Raw genomic sequence first — 16,324 nt, 5'->3', positions numbered from 1 at the left:
ACAATCCGTGATTCTAGAAGAGTATTTTTTTGTTTTTCATACTACACATGCTTCTCACATTCTTACGAGGACAAAAAGAGGATGGGGACATGTTCTAGGAGGCATTTTTCTTTTGTATTCTGTAGAGGAAGTATGCTAATATAATTCTAATAAAAGACTTGGTAAAATTCATAGAGCCCACCATTGACTGGACCAGATATCTTTTGTTTTGACAAAATAATAGGCTTATTTTCCAAAGAAGGCTGACTAGTTTTCACATAAAAATTACTAAAAATCATCGAAGTCATTGACAGAAAACACAATAAAAGATTGGTTGTTTGCTAAATGTGTTAAAGAAGGTGATTTTCTTTTCTGTTTCACTAGGATAGTTTCTTGGTAAATTAAATGGCTGAAAACAAAGATGTCAACTTACCAGAGTGAAGTGTTTCTGCTTTCAAATACAAACAAACCAAAGCTAACTCCTCCTCCTCCCCACAAACATAAGCAGACAAAAAACTAAACCAAATCCAAAACCATCCATAGGAAAGGACACCACATGGCCCCTTCTGCACTCTTGGGCCCCACCGTCCATGTAGGACTCGGCAGGGCCAGCCCTCACCTGCCTGCCCGGTGCTCAGTCCTCAGCACTGAGCAGTAGCTTCCCGAGGGGACTGCACTTCCTGGAGTAACTGGACCACATATCTTTACAAAGAACCTATCAAAATCATAATATAATGTATTATAAATTGTACTAATAGTCACACTGGTAGCATCACAGGGAAAGTTATCCAATAAGAATGATCTATTAATAGATTTCCCCCTCCTGCCCAGTTTTTTGTTTTTTACTTTTAGTTTAAATATATGGCTGTGAAGAAGGACTAAAAATTCTCTTATTTAGCCTTGCTAGTAATAGCAGTAACTACACAATAACCTGAAGTTGCTTAGGCTTAAGATTCCAAGTCAGGATTTTACCACAGTGCAACAGTTTCATATTCACGCTCATTCATACTACTTTGAAACTGAAACATGTCGGTATGAAGACACACATTTTTAACTCAATATAAATGTGAAAACAAGCTTTCACATTAGCACAGTGTTCAGTGTATGTATTGCCAAAGTGAGAGTTAAATACTGAAGATACCCTGTTGCTATTAAAAACAGACACCGGGATTTCCGGAACAGAGAAGTATAGAATGCTCCTCATGCATTCTTCTCATTTCAGGCAAAGAGACTAATTTTGACCCTGTAACATTTTGGGATTTCTAGAAGCCATTACCATTGTTCTGAAATTATTAAATAAAATTAAATATGTATTTATAATATTACTGGAAAAACAGGCCTTTCACTTCTTTAGGGTAACAGATTCACTCAGGATTAAAGCAAGGCAGACAGCTGACATCAGAATCTTCTCTACTTAGCCACTGTTTCATTTAATGCAAAACAAGTTCTATTAATTGTCTTTATTCCATATGGAAAAGTACAGTAGTTGTGCAGAAACAAAACTACATAACAAAAGAGTAAGACTTCCACAAATATTAAAGAAAACAAACAATAAATAAGCCACTGTAGTTATAGCAGAACTCATGAAAAGCCTCTAAAAAAAAATCGATAAAGCTGTACAAAGTACACTGTACACACTCAGGAACAAATGAAGAATGACGCCAGAAAATTCCTATTCGTACAAAACCATAATGATGCTCACAGGAACTTCATTACACCTATTTATTTTTAAAACATTCTGTAAATATAGAACTTCCTTCTCTCCAATTCTAGAAAATAAATTTCACATTCCAACATACAAAACAAATACAGTCCCCCCTCTCAAACTAGCATTTTTAACATCCTCCAATAGCACACCATTTTCATATAAAAATACCTTTAAATCAAGGTTCTTTCCTGTACCTTATCTTTACAAATGAATAATACATTGGTTTGGACTTAAGTAGCACCTCAAAGGTGTTCATATAAATGAGATAAAGTGCTGTTACTGGTATATTCTTAACATGCTGTATATATTGTTCAGTGCAATAATCAGCATGGATGAAGCTTAAAAAAAGCATGCAAATATATGACTTTTTTAAGATTAACTACTTGAAATGGTTATATTTACAAGTCTGAATACAACTTGGCTATTTCATATGTACAACACGTGGTTACAAACTAATGATTGTATAATAAAAGCAATAACCAACCTCACCTTAAGTATCCAAATTAAATATTGTCTTTAGAGGACCCTGGAAGGCTTGTTCCAGGAGTGCTATCATTGATAAAAGCAGTTTGGGAACCAGCGGAGAGAGAATTTACATGTCACCGAGAATGTTGTATCCTTAGTATTTTAACCCAAATTCAACTTAACCACCAATCCTGATTCCAAATGGTTTATACTGTTTCCAAATATTAAAAACACCTTGAAGCAGGAACATAGTTCCCGAAAAAGGTGCTATAAAAATATTTTTTAATGAGAACCATAACACAGAAATAAATGTTTCATCTGTTTAAGGGAACTGCTATGAAGGGAACAATACTTGGATGTTCTTGTATTTTGCTTAAAAAACAAGGAAAAAATCAGCCCTATAACATGTATAGTCGCACATATATTCAGCTAGAAATTCCCTGGGTCTTTCACTTATATATATACACGCACACACACACTGAGCCTTGAACAACAAGGGTTTGAACTGCGCAGGTCATGGGGTTTTTTTCAGTCAATACGTACTACAGTACTACATGATCCATGGTTGCTTGACTATGAGGAAGTGGAACCCTCCAGAGGGCCAACTGTGAATTCACATGGATTTTTGACTGTACAGGGGGTCAGTGCCCCTAACTCCCCGGTCATTCACGGGTCAGCTGTATGTGTACACACGTATATATGTCAATGAAGATTTGACTCATTGGAACTAACTTGAAAATTCCATCTTTTCCAGAACACATCTCCTGGATATTATGTCATGAGTTAAACGTATCATTAGACATTATGTAAGAAGAAATGTGACCTTACCACAGCAAAGGCTAGGAGAAAAGGGATAAAAAAAAATTTCATAAGAGAAAAGCATGTTAATGTCTTCTTGGCTGTCTTAAATTTTTAACCTAACAGGCATAACGAGTTGTAGTTTTCAATTCTGGTTAGCATTCTTATTTCTGGTGACTTCTATTTATCAAAAACACTTCATCCCACATTTTCAATGTATCAATGGCATCACCCCCAAGGGAGAAAAAAAAATATATGACTAAAAAGTAATTTTTCTCGTGAACAACCATTTAATTACTACCAGGAGCCAACACACTGTTTTCCAAACACTACACATGAGTCTCTCTTAAGGCTCACACATTGGACTCTATGAACGACCGCTTTGGTTTTGCTGAAGGCAGGTGACTCCTGTGGGCTTCACTGCTGATGTGAGGCTGCTGTTTCGAGATACTTTCCTGATACAGATGAGAAACAGTCTTCGTTAGCCTGCTGTCTTGACAATGGACCGCAATTTGGCACTTCTTTTCCTCCAGCTCCTTCACCTGGGCCCCGTTGTGGACACCTCCACCCAGGGTAGACACAGGACAGGTTTTGGCTTGGCTACTGTACCCTCCTGCTTGTTTGAGAGGGGGCTTGTCAGAGTTCGCGGCCTGCAGGCCAGCTGCAGAAGGCGTGTTCGTCGGCAGCCCCTCGGGCGCCGCACAGTGCCAGGGGCGGCCGGGCGGGTGGCCCTGCTGCTGGAACCGCGCCGTCTTATCCATGACGCCCATGAACGGGGTACTGCGCGGCCGGGGCTCGGCTGCGCCGCTCGGAACCTGGCTACCAGCCCTGTCTTTCATTCGAGCCTCTGTTCCTTGGACCTTGCAGCCATCCGAAAAACTGCTGCTTGAAGCCAAACTGCTGGTCGAACTTGACATCTTGATGCTGCTCGACGGAGAACCGGAAGAGCCTGAGCTGGTGAGGGAAGCCGGGTGTCGCAGGGCGCCGCAGCTCACAGGCCCGCCTGGGTGTAGGGGGGCCACGTCCACAGCCACGGCGGCGTGAGACAGCAGCCGCTCTGCAGTTTTTATCTTGCTCGGTAAAGGATGCGCCGCGTCTCCCTCGCTGGGCTGCTGCTGGACGCCATGGCTGGGCCCCAGCCAATCTCCCAAGTGGCCGGAAGCTGCCCCGCTGCCTGTTCCCTCCAGATGCTGGGTTCTGCTACCAGGAGCGGGGGTGGCGGGCAGCCGTCCCGGCACGGGACTCGGGGCAGGATTCTGCGAAGAGCCCTGCATTTTCGAGCCAGCGTGTCTCACGCCTGACGGTCCAGAACCCAGGTGCTGGCTGGTTTTCACGATCTGCGCCTGCTTGCTGGGCTGCACCATCAGCCCCGGCTGGGCCACCGCCTCCCTCAGGGGCCTGCCCATCCCCGGCCGGTTCTGCGGCGATCCCGGCCTTAGTTTGGACTGGAGCCCTTCCTGAAGGTTTCGGATATACGGGGAGGGGGTGGATGAGGGTGGCTGGGACCTGGGAGTGAGAGAGACCGCTTCTTCCTGTGGGGACGTCTCCTCCTCTTCGGCCTCCTCAAGATGAAAGCGGTCGTTGGGGCCGGGGGTCGGGGCGTCCTCTTCGTTGTCCGAGTCAGCGCGTGGGGCCGGCGGTGGGCACTGCTGCTTCTGCTGCTGGCTCCTCTGGAGCTGCTTACACTCCTCTTCTACGCGGGCCAGGAGCCTCCTGATCTCCTGGTTGGTGGGACAGAGCTTCACGGCCTCCCGCAAGTCGGCCAGAGCAGCTGCAAACTGCCTTTATGTTAAAAGAGACGATATCATTACAAGCCACGTGAGCCTAAGCCCTGAACGTACCTGTTCAGAAAGCAGCTCTGCTGAAAGAAAAGAGAAGGTAGCCGAGTGAGTTCTGCACACTTACTGCGTGGATGGAACCCTGGAGCCTGCTTAGAGTTACCTGGCTAAGTGGGGGCGCTGCTGTCTCTATAAAGACCACCGGGCTGGCGTGAGCGCAGGCAGAAAGCAGTGGGGCTCAGAATCCTCTTAACGTCACCTTCTCCATCCCTGTCACCATGCCTGCGGTTCCCCACCGCCTCCTCTCGGTGTCTCTAGCTGGTGATCTCACTGATAACACGGACTAAGCTAGGACCTTTATGTGGCAGTAAATGTCAACTGCGGTGGAGGCGAGGAATAGTTACTGAGGTGCCTGGAGAAAAATGTTTAGCCATTACTAATGATACCCACTGCTGTGCCTTCTGGAAGCTACCTATTCAGTATGAAGAGGGAGGAGAGGTACTGAGTGATGCTCGTGAATCAGAAGCCCTCAAAGTCAAGCAGCAGCTCTGATGTCAGAGAGAGACAAGAAGGCTTCTCTAGGTGCGTTGTCTAACCCCCGACAGTACCTGCTACTCCTCTTCGCTCTCGCTCTGGCATAAAAGGCTTCATAGGACTTTGGTTTCAACTCGAGAGCCTTGGAAGCAAATTCCTCTGCCATGCCGAAGTCCTGGTATCAATATTTAAATACACAAGTCAGAAGCAGCACTGAAACGTGAAACGTTACAGGCAATTTTTTAATAGGAGTTTAGCTCTAGAGGTTAGCAGAGAACTGGGACACAACGGGAATGAGGTGAAGGGGAAGGTAAGTGAGGTTTTTTGCTGTAAAGTTAGGAGATGGTTAAAGCTTATTAATATTCTTATGAGAAGAATCTGACAGAGAAACAAAAATAGGTGCCGAGAGAGAGAGAGAGCACAGTGTTGGAGGCAGCATAGCAGAGGTGTGGGCTGACGGAGCCTGTGCCCAGGGGAGCGGGAGTCTCGGCTGGGCACGGCCGCCGCCGCCGCCCCTGCAGCAGGAAGGCGGGCACACCGTGTGGGCACAGAAGCAGGCAGGTCACAGATTTGGTGGAGGGAGGATGACGTTAAAAAAAAAGAAACAAAGAGAGACTGAAACAAATCTAGTTACTAGTCACAAGTTAACTGTGAGTGAACCACGATTAATTACAAATTAACCAGTTCTTGGCATTACCTCTGAGCAAACATAGTAAACACTGGGCAGATTATTACACATCTGTGTTGAACTTTACAACGATGCCCTTTCCCTCTGAACCTGGGGACGGGCCACTCGCGACAGTGCTGGCAGCGTGCAGCTGGGCGGGGGGGGAGGAGCAGTTTGCACGTGCCTGTCATCGCTGAGGCAGAGAAACTAAGCTCACGTGCACTCTCTCGACACCTTGGGAGGCGGCTGGTGCCGTGACCTAACGACGGTCGCCCCAGACCAGCAGCTCCCCCTGTGCCAGGTTCATAGAAAAGTGCGAACAAACCACACAGGAGGTCTCCTGACTCAGCCTGTGCAAGGGCAGGCCTGCGCCACCGTGAGGACATTCTATCGCTAAAGGATTGGAATAAGGGGCCCGGCTTACGTTTGTTTTCCTTCGGCAGCGAGACAAATTGAGATAGAGGGAAACCCTTAGCTCATTGAATGGTCTCATGTCCTCTCCGAATCCTTCTCGTGGAAACTTCCTTAAGGCATACTGGTACCTCTGGGCTGCCTCTTTCATCTTCCCTTTCTAGGATTCAAAAATCAGAGAAATTTATCTTTCTCAGAGGCTGCAAGACGAGTAAGGATCCTGATGAGGACGGGCCGTGGCCAGAACCAGTCCGGTAACCGGCGTGGTCACGCGGCCTCACTGTCCGCACTGACGTCTGCAACCAGAGCCGGGTTTACAGGAGGGGCTCTGTAAATTCCCAAACCCATTAACCATCAGTCTTAAAACAGCAGATGGTCATCCTGGTATGTATATTTCGACAACCATTTCATGAATGATCTCTCATCTAAAGACACTTTAATGCCAAGTGTAATAGAAATCAGATGGAAAAACGATGCTGTTCCTAAGGCAAGGAGAGTCTTGTGGATAAACCCAGAGCTTGCTGTAGAATAATAATTTCTCTTTTAAGAGGAACGAAAGCACGGGCTTTAAAACTCAGCACAGCACCACGTGTCATTTTCAAGGCTAAAGAAATCCATTTGCTCCGTTGGTTCCATCGCACAGCAGGTATGAAGTCTGTCGAAAATGGCTTGATATTTCTAACATAATTGCCTACCAAAATTCATATTAAACCCACTTCAAAGCCACAACAATACACACTCTGAACTCAATTTCAAACTGATTCCAAGCCAGGAACCCTGCTGGGTCATGCTATATGCCTATTTACTTGTTATTATTAAAAACAAGAAAAAAGGAAAACGCAGCAAGTGCAGCAGCTTCGTGGCAAAAAGGATTAAAATGGTCATGATGTAGTTTTTTGTTTTCATAATCTTTTAATTCTGTCTAATCACAGACCTGGAAAGAATAATGATCTATGGAAATAGCCTAAACATCTCTCTAAACTCAGGGTTGGCAAACTACGGTTTCCGGGCCAAACCCGGCCTGCCACCTGTTTCTACAAACACAGTTTGACTGGGACATGGCCTGGCTCACTGGTCTCTGTGTTATCTTGGCTGCATCTGTGCCACAAGAGCAAAGCTGAGGGCTGTGACAGGAACCACAGAGCAAAGCCTAACATAGTTACTACCTGGCTCTTTCCAAATAAAGTGTACTGACCTCTGGTCTAAACTGGGTGTCTTAGTTTGAAAATTGTTACATTAAAGTCAAATTTACTAATCTTTAAATTGTCTTTCCATTTCTAAGGGAAGATGAAAAAAAAAATTAATTCAGCCTCCTGAGTAACTGAGTATTATATGTTACTTGACTATTTTAAGTAAAAATCTCTCCAGAAACAGTTTCAAATTCCAGAAGCTTACAGAGATTAAAATTAAGATAATAAAGACTTGGGAGATGTCACGATTCTTTTCTTCTGAAAACGTCTCCTGACTCTTCTTTTCCCGCATCTCATGATGCCAGGCACCAAGGTATTTCCTATGGGATGTGCCTGTCACGCCAGAAGGGACTCTGTCTTCATACCAAGGCGTCAGGCCATAAGTCCCAGTTACGACCGCAAGGATCTGTTCAGACATAGTGGTTCTCAAACACAAAGAGGGGTGCTTTCCACCTTGAAGATTCTGCTGTTAAGAGAGCAACGCCTGGGCACAAACAAGGCCAGGTTAGCACCTCCCGGAACTTCTATCAGCTAAGCTACATGCCTTCTGTGTGGCAGCACAGCCACATCCATCATACCCCAAACTAGGAGGCTGCCTGTAGGCTGGTATAGCATCACAGAAAAGGGTGACACCACTTACTTTGTACATCACGTTTCCTTCCTCCATCAATTTCTGTAAAAGTATAATCAAAATATCAGGTTTGGAAGTAGCCATCGCCCAAGCAGCATTTCCTGCAAAATAAACATGCGTTCAGAGGCCCTCCGGCGGGTTTGGAGGAAAGGAGCTCAATGTTTCTGTGGCCTCATCACAGCTAAGCCCACAAACAGCAGAGAACCCAGCTGCAGAGGACCCCTGCGGCGTGTCCTGTAGGCCGCCAAATGACAATACAACGAAGGGAAGGGAGCACTTCGCGGGGAGCTGCCCACCCCCCCACGCTGCTACTGTGGTGGGAAGAAGTACTGGGACACGCAAGCATCAGCGCAGCCGCGAGCCACCCTCCCTTCTGTGGGGCGCTGCTTCCCAGACATCTCCGTAGCTCCCTGCCGTCAGGGCCTCAGGCAGGTGCAGGGGCGCGTTCTCAGAATCGCTCCCACTCTCTGCAGAGTCACCAGCAAACCTGCTCTGAGAAGCCAGCTCCGGCCCTCCTCCCGCCACCCCCGCCCTCAGCCTTCGGCCTGTGTCCCCTTCTCTCCCCCAGGCGAAGGCATGGCCGCAGCCTCTGTCTAAGCCTCTTCCCAACACACACAGGGAGCAACGCCTCAGGAGCCAGACTCAGGTTCACGTCGCTATGACCTCAGGGGAGCTACTCCCCATCCTCAGGCCTGGGGTTCCTCCTCTGTAACATGATGCTATTATCACTCCCTACTTACAGGGTAGGTGAGGATAAAATACGTTAAAACATGAAACTGCTCAGAACAGCTCCTGATACCGTGAGCTGCTTAATAATATTATTCCATCACCTTCATCACAGCCCCCCTGCCAAAGCTGCTGGCGGCCAAAGGTCTGACGTGAAACCAGCAAAAACAGCGCCGTTCCGGGTGTTCTCCCCACACGCTGAACCGTGGGCTGTGTTCCAGCCTCCTCAGAGCTGCCACCCCTGACACCATCCTCAGGTCACCCCGTCTCGTCTGCAGTAAGTCCCGAGAACTCGCCCTCCCGGAACCTGCGCTGGGGTTGCCACGGCCCTCCCCAGTGGACGAGACGCCGCCCCCCGAGCCGCGGTCCTCACCCTCGTCTGCTCGTTACAACCACCCGCCAGCTCCTGCCACCCGCCCTCGGCTCCTCCCCACGCGGCCCCTGACACCCGCAGTGCCGGGCTGCACTCCGCTCTCCCTGCACGTGGGCTGTAATGGTGTGAGCCTTTAAAGCGCTCTGAAGGACTGTGATTAACTGAACCTTAGAGAGGGACAAAAGAAATCTCCGCGCACCTGACATCTCACTTCTTACCCGCGAGCAGGTAGGTGAGTACGGTCCCTCGCGCACTCTAAAATCTGAAGCTACCCTTCCTCTCGCTGCTGAACTGAGGCGTTTACTGACCTAACTTGGCTCCTTTTCTCAGCAGTGTGACCACTACCGATGTGTTTCGGCAACCAATGGCTCTGTCCAAGGGCCGCATGCCACTGTGGTCCACGTGCTCGATCATGGCCCCCTTGTCGACCAGATACAGCACCTGCAGAGGGGAGAGCACAGGGCCTGAGGGCGCGGGCGGCAGGAGCCCTCACCTCACCCAATGCCGCAGCTGGTGTAGGAGCTGGCGGTCTTAGCTTCACTCTGACCTTGGATGCCTCTGGCCTAACAGGATCCTAGAATGGTAATCAGGTTAACACAGAACAGAGCAGAGGAGCTGCAATCCACAGCTCAAACCTGCTCTGCTAAAGTGATTTTGATGCTGGCCATGAGGAAGGCAGGTGGCTGTTCCCAGAGCGGGACTAGTGTCTGTGCACCCATAGACCACAGACAGGTGCACGCACGCCATCACCTGTCTCTCACCCCACTTCTCAGGCCACAGAGACGCAATACAGCCACTTTTTATCTCCAATTACTTAGGAGGCAGACTTCTAGGGGCACTTCGGAAACACTTAGATCCACACAGCCTGGGTACAGAAGCTGGAAAAGCTGGCATCAACCAGACCCGATTATAACTCACTTCAAGGCTTAGGAAAGAGACTTGAATATAGGGACTGTAAAGATGGCAAGTTTGAGACCATGGTACAAAGACTGACAAAATAGCTGCCACTTGGACTAAACAGGACAACAGGAAAAACCACGCCGGCCACTAAAATTGCTCTACTCACTGGAAAAGTCTGTAGCCTGCTTAGACTTTCATGTGGATCTGATAGATCCTATCAGTCCACCAGCTGTTCAAAATGACACTAGAGGGATTCAGAATATACAAAGAACTCCTACAACTCAACAACAAAACCCTCAAATAACCCAATTTAAAACAGGCAAAGGCTGTGATAAACTATAATGGAAAAGAATATGAAAAAATATATATATATAACTGAGTCGCTTTGCTGTACAGCAGAAGTTAACACAATATTGTAAATCAACCATGTGTCAATAAAATTTAAATAGGCAAAGGATCTAAATAGACATTTTTCCAAAGATGATATACAAATGGCCAACAAGCATGTGAGAAGATGTTCAACATCACCAGGGAACTGCAGATCAAAACCACAACAAGCGGTTGACGGTTAGGATGGCTGCTAGCAAAAAACAGAACGAAACAGAAAATAAGTGTTGGAGAGGAGGTGGAGAAACAGGTGCTCACGTGCACTGCTGGTGGGCGTGTAAAATGAGGCAACCCCTTACGAACACAGTATGGAGCCTCCTCAAAAAATTAAAAATAGAATTTCCCCTTGATTCAGCAATCTTAGTTCTGGCTACCCATCTAAAAGAATGGATCCACCTCGAAAAATCTGCAATATCTCAAACAGATATTTGCACACGCATGTTCATAAGAGCCAAGCGGTGGGAGCAAGCCAAGCGCCCGCGGACGGATGAACGGACAGACCAAAGGTGGTAAATACACGAGGGGAATCTTATTAACACGTTAAAAAAAAAAAAAGGACCCCCGGGCAAAAGCTATAACGTGGGTGAACCTGGAAGACATTATGCCGAGTGGAATAAGCCAGTCACAAAAGGACAAATATTGTATGATTCCACTTGTTCATAGACAGAGTTTAGAAAGATGGTTGCCAAGGGCTGCCGGCGGGGGTGTGGGGATGGCGGGGTGCGGGGATGGTTAGGAGGACTAGCTGTTTAAGGCAGGCAATTTCAGTTTTACAAAACAAAAAGAGCCTGGACTTTGGCTGTACAACAATGTGACGCGTATGTGACACTACTGAACTCTTCACTTAGGAATGGTTATGATGGTAAACTTTGGGTTATGTATTTTCACCAAAATTTTTTAAAAAAACATTTAGAATGCTAAGGTCCTTCCCTCTTCCCTAATGCTGATAAACTACAGGATCTGGTGTGGTAACATAAGCTGAAAAAGAAAAGTGTGGAAATGTGAGGTTTAGTTAAATAGCTGTTTTTGAAAATCAACATTTAAATACAAGTTATAACATCCAGGAAATTGAGACCATTTAACGCTAACATCACCGCCTTTTAAAAGCACCAGGCAGAGATGTGCAGGGTGGGGATGGCTTCTGCTCCAAGGTCCACAGCTCCCAGCAACACAGTTCCTGTCTGTCCGCCTAATCCTCACATTAGACACATGTAACTATTCATAAATGATAATTCTCAAGGAGCTGAACATTCCTCCAGCACTTGCTTGGTGCCTGGGATGTGGAAACTGACAAAAGACATGGATTTTGCCCCTAAAGACATTTTGTTGTTCTTAGTTTATTAAGGTGTTATCCCTTCATTCCTCAATTAGACTTAGGCATCTGGCAAAGAGAGAAAGACAGTGCCCCAAGCATTTTATATTATTTCCAAAGTCACATCGATTTAAAACCAAACCAACCAATTATTTGATTAGTAATTTCTCACAAATATAAAAGTGATTTTTAAATGATCTCTAAAGGAATTCTATTTATATGAAAATTATAAGAAAAGAAACTACATATGCATGCATGTACACATCTTCACGTATGTGGGTGCAGTTTGTAATCATGGAATGTTAAGCTTTTAAGAGTCTATTAAAATCTTTACTCCAGTTCTGGAATAGACTGTGTGCCACAGGACTAGAAAAACACGAAAGCCACCCCCCAGCACATGTGTACACCCTGGCCGCACGGGGCCAGCCTCACACACACTTGGGGATGGCTCAGCTCCCGGGTTTCTGGGTGGCCCGGCCTGCCTGGCACAGGTGGGGAGCATGGCCACCGCGGTACCTACTGTCTCTGCGTCGCCATAGAAGGCAGCCAGGTCCAGGGGGCTGCGGCCGTTCTTGTCTGTCTGGTCGATCTCAGCTCCTTCCTCTACCAGGAACTGGACCACAGCCCTGTGCCCTTTCAGACAAGCCCAGCTTAATGCCGACAGACCCTCTTTGTCCAGAGAAGAAAGGGCAGCACCTGAAAGAGAAGCCCATTCACAGAACATGACCTCAGAGAGGCAAGGCCCGGGGCAAACCTTCCTCAGCCATGGGGGGCCTGGCCTGAGCAGCACCTGGAGCCGAGCGTGAAATGGTCATCCCTGCTGCAGCTGAGTGATGGGTACGTGGGATGCAACCCTATTCCCTCTACTTGTGTGCAAGTTAGGAAATTTCCATAACAAGAAGGCTTAACAAAAAGAATTCTTTCAAAAATAAACAAGACAACTGAATCAGAAAGTACTAAACGGATCTGCCAAAGCTCCTTTCTTTGTCCATCCAAGAGAACCCCAAGCAGGGGGGACAGTGCGGCTACCTTCTGAAAGGAGAAATTCCACGGTGCTCAAGTGCCCTTCACAAGCAGCCACCATGAGGGGCGTCCGGCCCTGCTTGTCACTTAGGTTCACGTCACAGCCACGGTCCAACAGCAACCTAACGATCTGAAAGAAACACTTGGGGTTACGTGCTTCTTGCTGCATCTTAAATCATGTTCACTCTACTCAGGCTGGTTTCACTACCACCTTTAAGAGTAGTGAAAGGACTCTCTTCTTTCTAAAAACACCTCTAAGTCGTGTGATCTGTGGGACCTATAAAATCTTTCTATTGTGTTTTTTTGAACAGACTCTTCTTCCAAATACATCTTTTTGACATGCCCAATTCATTACGATAAAACATGCACACACAAAGCAGAAATTTGGAAGGGGGGATCCCAAGCACAGTCAAGTGATGACAGGACAGCCACTACGGGGCACACAGGGGAGCTGAGCAGAACTGAAGGACGTGACCAACGGCCATGGCTCCATGGCGGTGCTGATGCCGCGTGCCTGCAGCAGGAGGACACGGCGGGGCAGCGGGCACAGAAACCCTCACCCACCCTCTCCCCTCAGCAGTCTGCTTCCTCAGGCTCAGGACTAGGGGACAACTGGACCTTCACAGCAGGTGGGTTTTAGCAAAGCTTGCTGGAGGAGCGTCTCAGCCTCGAAGGTATGCCTTTAAACAGTAAGTGGGGAAAAGGGGGGAAAACCAGAGAGGCGTCTCCTACAACAACCATCCTGGCGGGAAGTGCTCTGTGCGGGGGTGGGGGGGGTAAGCTGTGGTCCAGCCTCTCTGCCTCTGGCACCACACTTGTTTCACTGCCGCCACAACAGAAGGTGGCATATTCCCACTGCTTTCTTGTGCTTGACACAGTGACAAATGTTTCCAAACTTCCCCATGACTTAGGGGACACCATGACCAGGAGAGAGAGGATTTAGCTAGGGCATCACAGGGAGCTGTGAGAGGGACAGGGAACAGACAGTGCAAACCAAGCTCTCAGAAACGGGAAGGAGAAAAGCCAACACCTTTGTGGGGCGCCCTCACAGCTCCTACCAACAGAGCTGGCAGGAATCAGAAGGGTCGCGACTCCATGATGTAAACTTGGGTCTAGAAAATTCTTCCTATGATGGACATGGTGAAATGCACTTGTTTGTTTTGCAGCTGTGTGTAACCTGGTGCCAGGCATGGGACAGATACATGGCACTGTTTACAAAGCAAAGGAGTAAATGACTAAGCCGCTGCTCCCAAGGATCCCTTTCTCCCTTAATTAAAGGCAGCAGTGATTGCCCCTAGTAAAAGAAACCAGCTGAAAGCACAGTGCAGGACCAGAGGGAAAATGCTTCCTTTCCCAAAGAGCACAACAGAACCACTCTTCTCCCAAGCATGTTGGACAAATGGGCCACACAACCACAACAGCAGCTCTGTTATAGCAAGCCTTCTGCTGCTGTGATGGGGTGCACCCACTCCATGTCCCCTCCCCAGTTAAAAGGAAGCAGCTGTGGGTCTCTGACCTGGTTACCAGCCTTGCTCCCGCGTACCAGCCGACAGCGCGGACGGTGCTAGCCTGTCCAAGTCTGCCTTGACGTGGCAGTACTCACAGCACAAGCAGAAGCCAAGAATGTGAAAAAGACAGGACCCAGCAGGGCAGACTGGCAACAGTGAACTCTATCCCACTCATTGTTTCTGAAGCATCCGGGGTCCCCTGGGTACCTGCCAATGCCCCTGGCGTGCCGCACAGAACAACGGAGGGACCCCTCTCCTGTTAGTCCGGGACACGGCAGCGCCACGCTCCAGAAGCAGCTCGCAGACCTCCAGCTTGCCTCGTCCTGCAGCGGCCGTCAGGGCTAAAGGGAAGTCACAGGGAGGAGGCGACGGTTAGCATGATGGCCACATGCTGGTGGCTAAAGGTAGCCACTGATTCTCTGATACTCCTCCTGTTGAGAGGAAGGGGACCACGTATCCTGTCCCCCTTGACTGTGGGTAGACTCTGTGACACCTCTGACCAACAGAACACAGTAGAAATGATGCTGTACCAGCGTGTGTGCCCAGGCCCAGAGATGGGCAACTTCCACATCCTGCAAACACCGCTTGGAACGGATGCCACACTGTGAGGAAGCCCGAGCAGCTCTGAGGTGAGAACCACAGGGAGAAGCTGTGCATGGCCGACATCCCAGCAGACCGTCGGGGACACGGTCAACCATGCCTGCGTGTGTCATCCTGGAAAGGGGTCCCCAGACCCAGGGAAGCCACAGCAGCTACAGCTGTGAGAGCACAGCTGAGCCACCCCTACAAGCCCGACCCAAGTGCAGATGCAGGAGCCACTAGGTGTTTGTTTTACTGTTGTCTTTTTCACAGTAAGAGACCATGAGGTTATAGGGCAACGCAAACACAGAGATCAGTACTGCTGTCCAGGCCCGTTTCTCACCCTGAAGTCATACACTTTGGTCAACAGGAACTGAAATTACTGAGGCACTGAGAGCAAGTCACATCATTCCCGCCTCTGTGGCGCTTAGCATCTGACAAGCCCAGATCCTGGCTTAAGAATGTCAAGAAAGGAACAAAAAGGACGATTAGACTGTGGAGGGCCCAGGCGAACAGCCCAGTGTGGTCCTGAGGCTGAGGCTGGGGCTGCTGCGGACGGCAGAGGCGCGTGGGGAGGTGAGCCGGGGCAGAGCAAGAATTGTGTGAGGAGGAGAATACAGGGCTCACAGCGGGGACTAGGCCTCCCCACTCCAAGGCAGAACTCCTACCCAAAGGGCGGGAACACGGAGGCGTTCCCTCTGAAGAGGGGGCTCCGCGACGGCACGTGAGCCGCTGTCTGGAGGGGAGGACAGCGGCAGGTCGCGGGGACGACCCCAGGCCCGGACAGGGAGGGGCGAGGGTGGGAGCCGGAGACCCGAGCAGGAGCATCCACCGCGCAGAGGAGCAAGGCGAGGCCCGAGGCTGACGGCTCGGCTCTAGTCCTGGGGCGATTCTGTCTTTACACACAGCCTCACACGTCAACCTTCCGGCTTCCTGAGTGGAATCAGTGTTCCTAGAAACCCGTCAGGTGTCTCCGCGTGAACACTGGGAAACCACAAGAACAGGCCCTTCGCAAAGGCGAAATCCAAAGACCAGCAAACGTACCAGACGTGCCCAACCTCCCTAGCAGCCCAAGTAAGTGGGAAACGGAGCCACGGCTGGCTGAGGACACACGCATCCTTCCACCCGGCAACCCCGGGGCACACGTGCGCCCGGAGCCGGCCCTGGAGCCACGGGGCGGCGCGCTGGTGACAGCCGAGCTGCAGCGGCCCAGCTGGCTCTGCACGGCCGTCCCCATCCACGGGGCACCGTGCGCACGTCACACAGCAACCACAGAAAACACTTCACAGCTGAGTGCGGCACCGCGGGTCCGTCTCCCAAAGTCAACCCTGATTCCAAGAAACAAAACACTAAGA

General features: G+C 48.8%; 1 protein-coding gene across 10 annotated transcripts in view; it reads right to left on the bottom strand.

Annotated features, from left to right (window-relative positions):
* Window positions 1-1,404: 1,404 nt before the first annotated feature.
* The window catches only part of TANC1 (tetratricopeptide repeat, ankyrin repeat and coiled-coil containing 1), a 176,088-nt gene continuing 161,168 nt past the window's right edge, over window positions 1,405-16,324 (bottom strand). For 6 of the 10 annotated variants that reach the window (XM_057745091.1, XM_057745082.1, XM_057745085.1 and 3 more), the window contains 8 exons: window positions 14,598-14,731; window positions 12,889-13,012; window positions 12,380-12,555; window positions 9,569-9,701; window positions 8,171-8,262; window positions 6,354-6,500; window positions 5,337-5,437; window positions 1,406-4,732 (listed from right to left, as the gene is read on the bottom strand). In XM_057745091.1, the coding sequence (XP_057601074.1) occupies window positions 3,304-4,732; window positions 5,337-5,437; window positions 6,354-6,500; window positions 8,171-8,262; window positions 9,569-9,701; window positions 12,380-12,555; window positions 12,889-13,012; window positions 14,598-14,731 (2,336 nt within the window). In that variant the 3' untranslated portion in view covers window positions 1,406-3,303. Of the gene's footprint in view, window positions 4,733-5,336; window positions 5,438-6,353; window positions 6,501-8,170; window positions 8,263-9,568; window positions 9,702-12,379; window positions 12,556-12,888; window positions 13,013-14,597; window positions 14,732-16,324 lie in introns of all 10 variants that reach the window. The other 4 variants (XM_057745088.1, XM_057745084.1, XM_057745090.1 and 1 more) reach the window with 2 other exon arrangements.

This window comes from Hippopotamus amphibius, chromosome 8, assembly GCF_030028045.1.
Source record: "Hippopotamus amphibius kiboko isolate mHipAmp2 chromosome 8, mHipAmp2.hap2, whole genome shotgun sequence".
In the NCBI taxonomy this organism is placed as follows: domain Eukaryota; kingdom Metazoa; phylum Chordata; class Mammalia; order Artiodactyla; family Hippopotamidae; genus Hippopotamus; species Hippopotamus amphibius.
The sequence above is the reverse complement of the archived record's forward strand: the minus strand, read 5'-3'. Positions and strand labels throughout refer to the sequence as shown.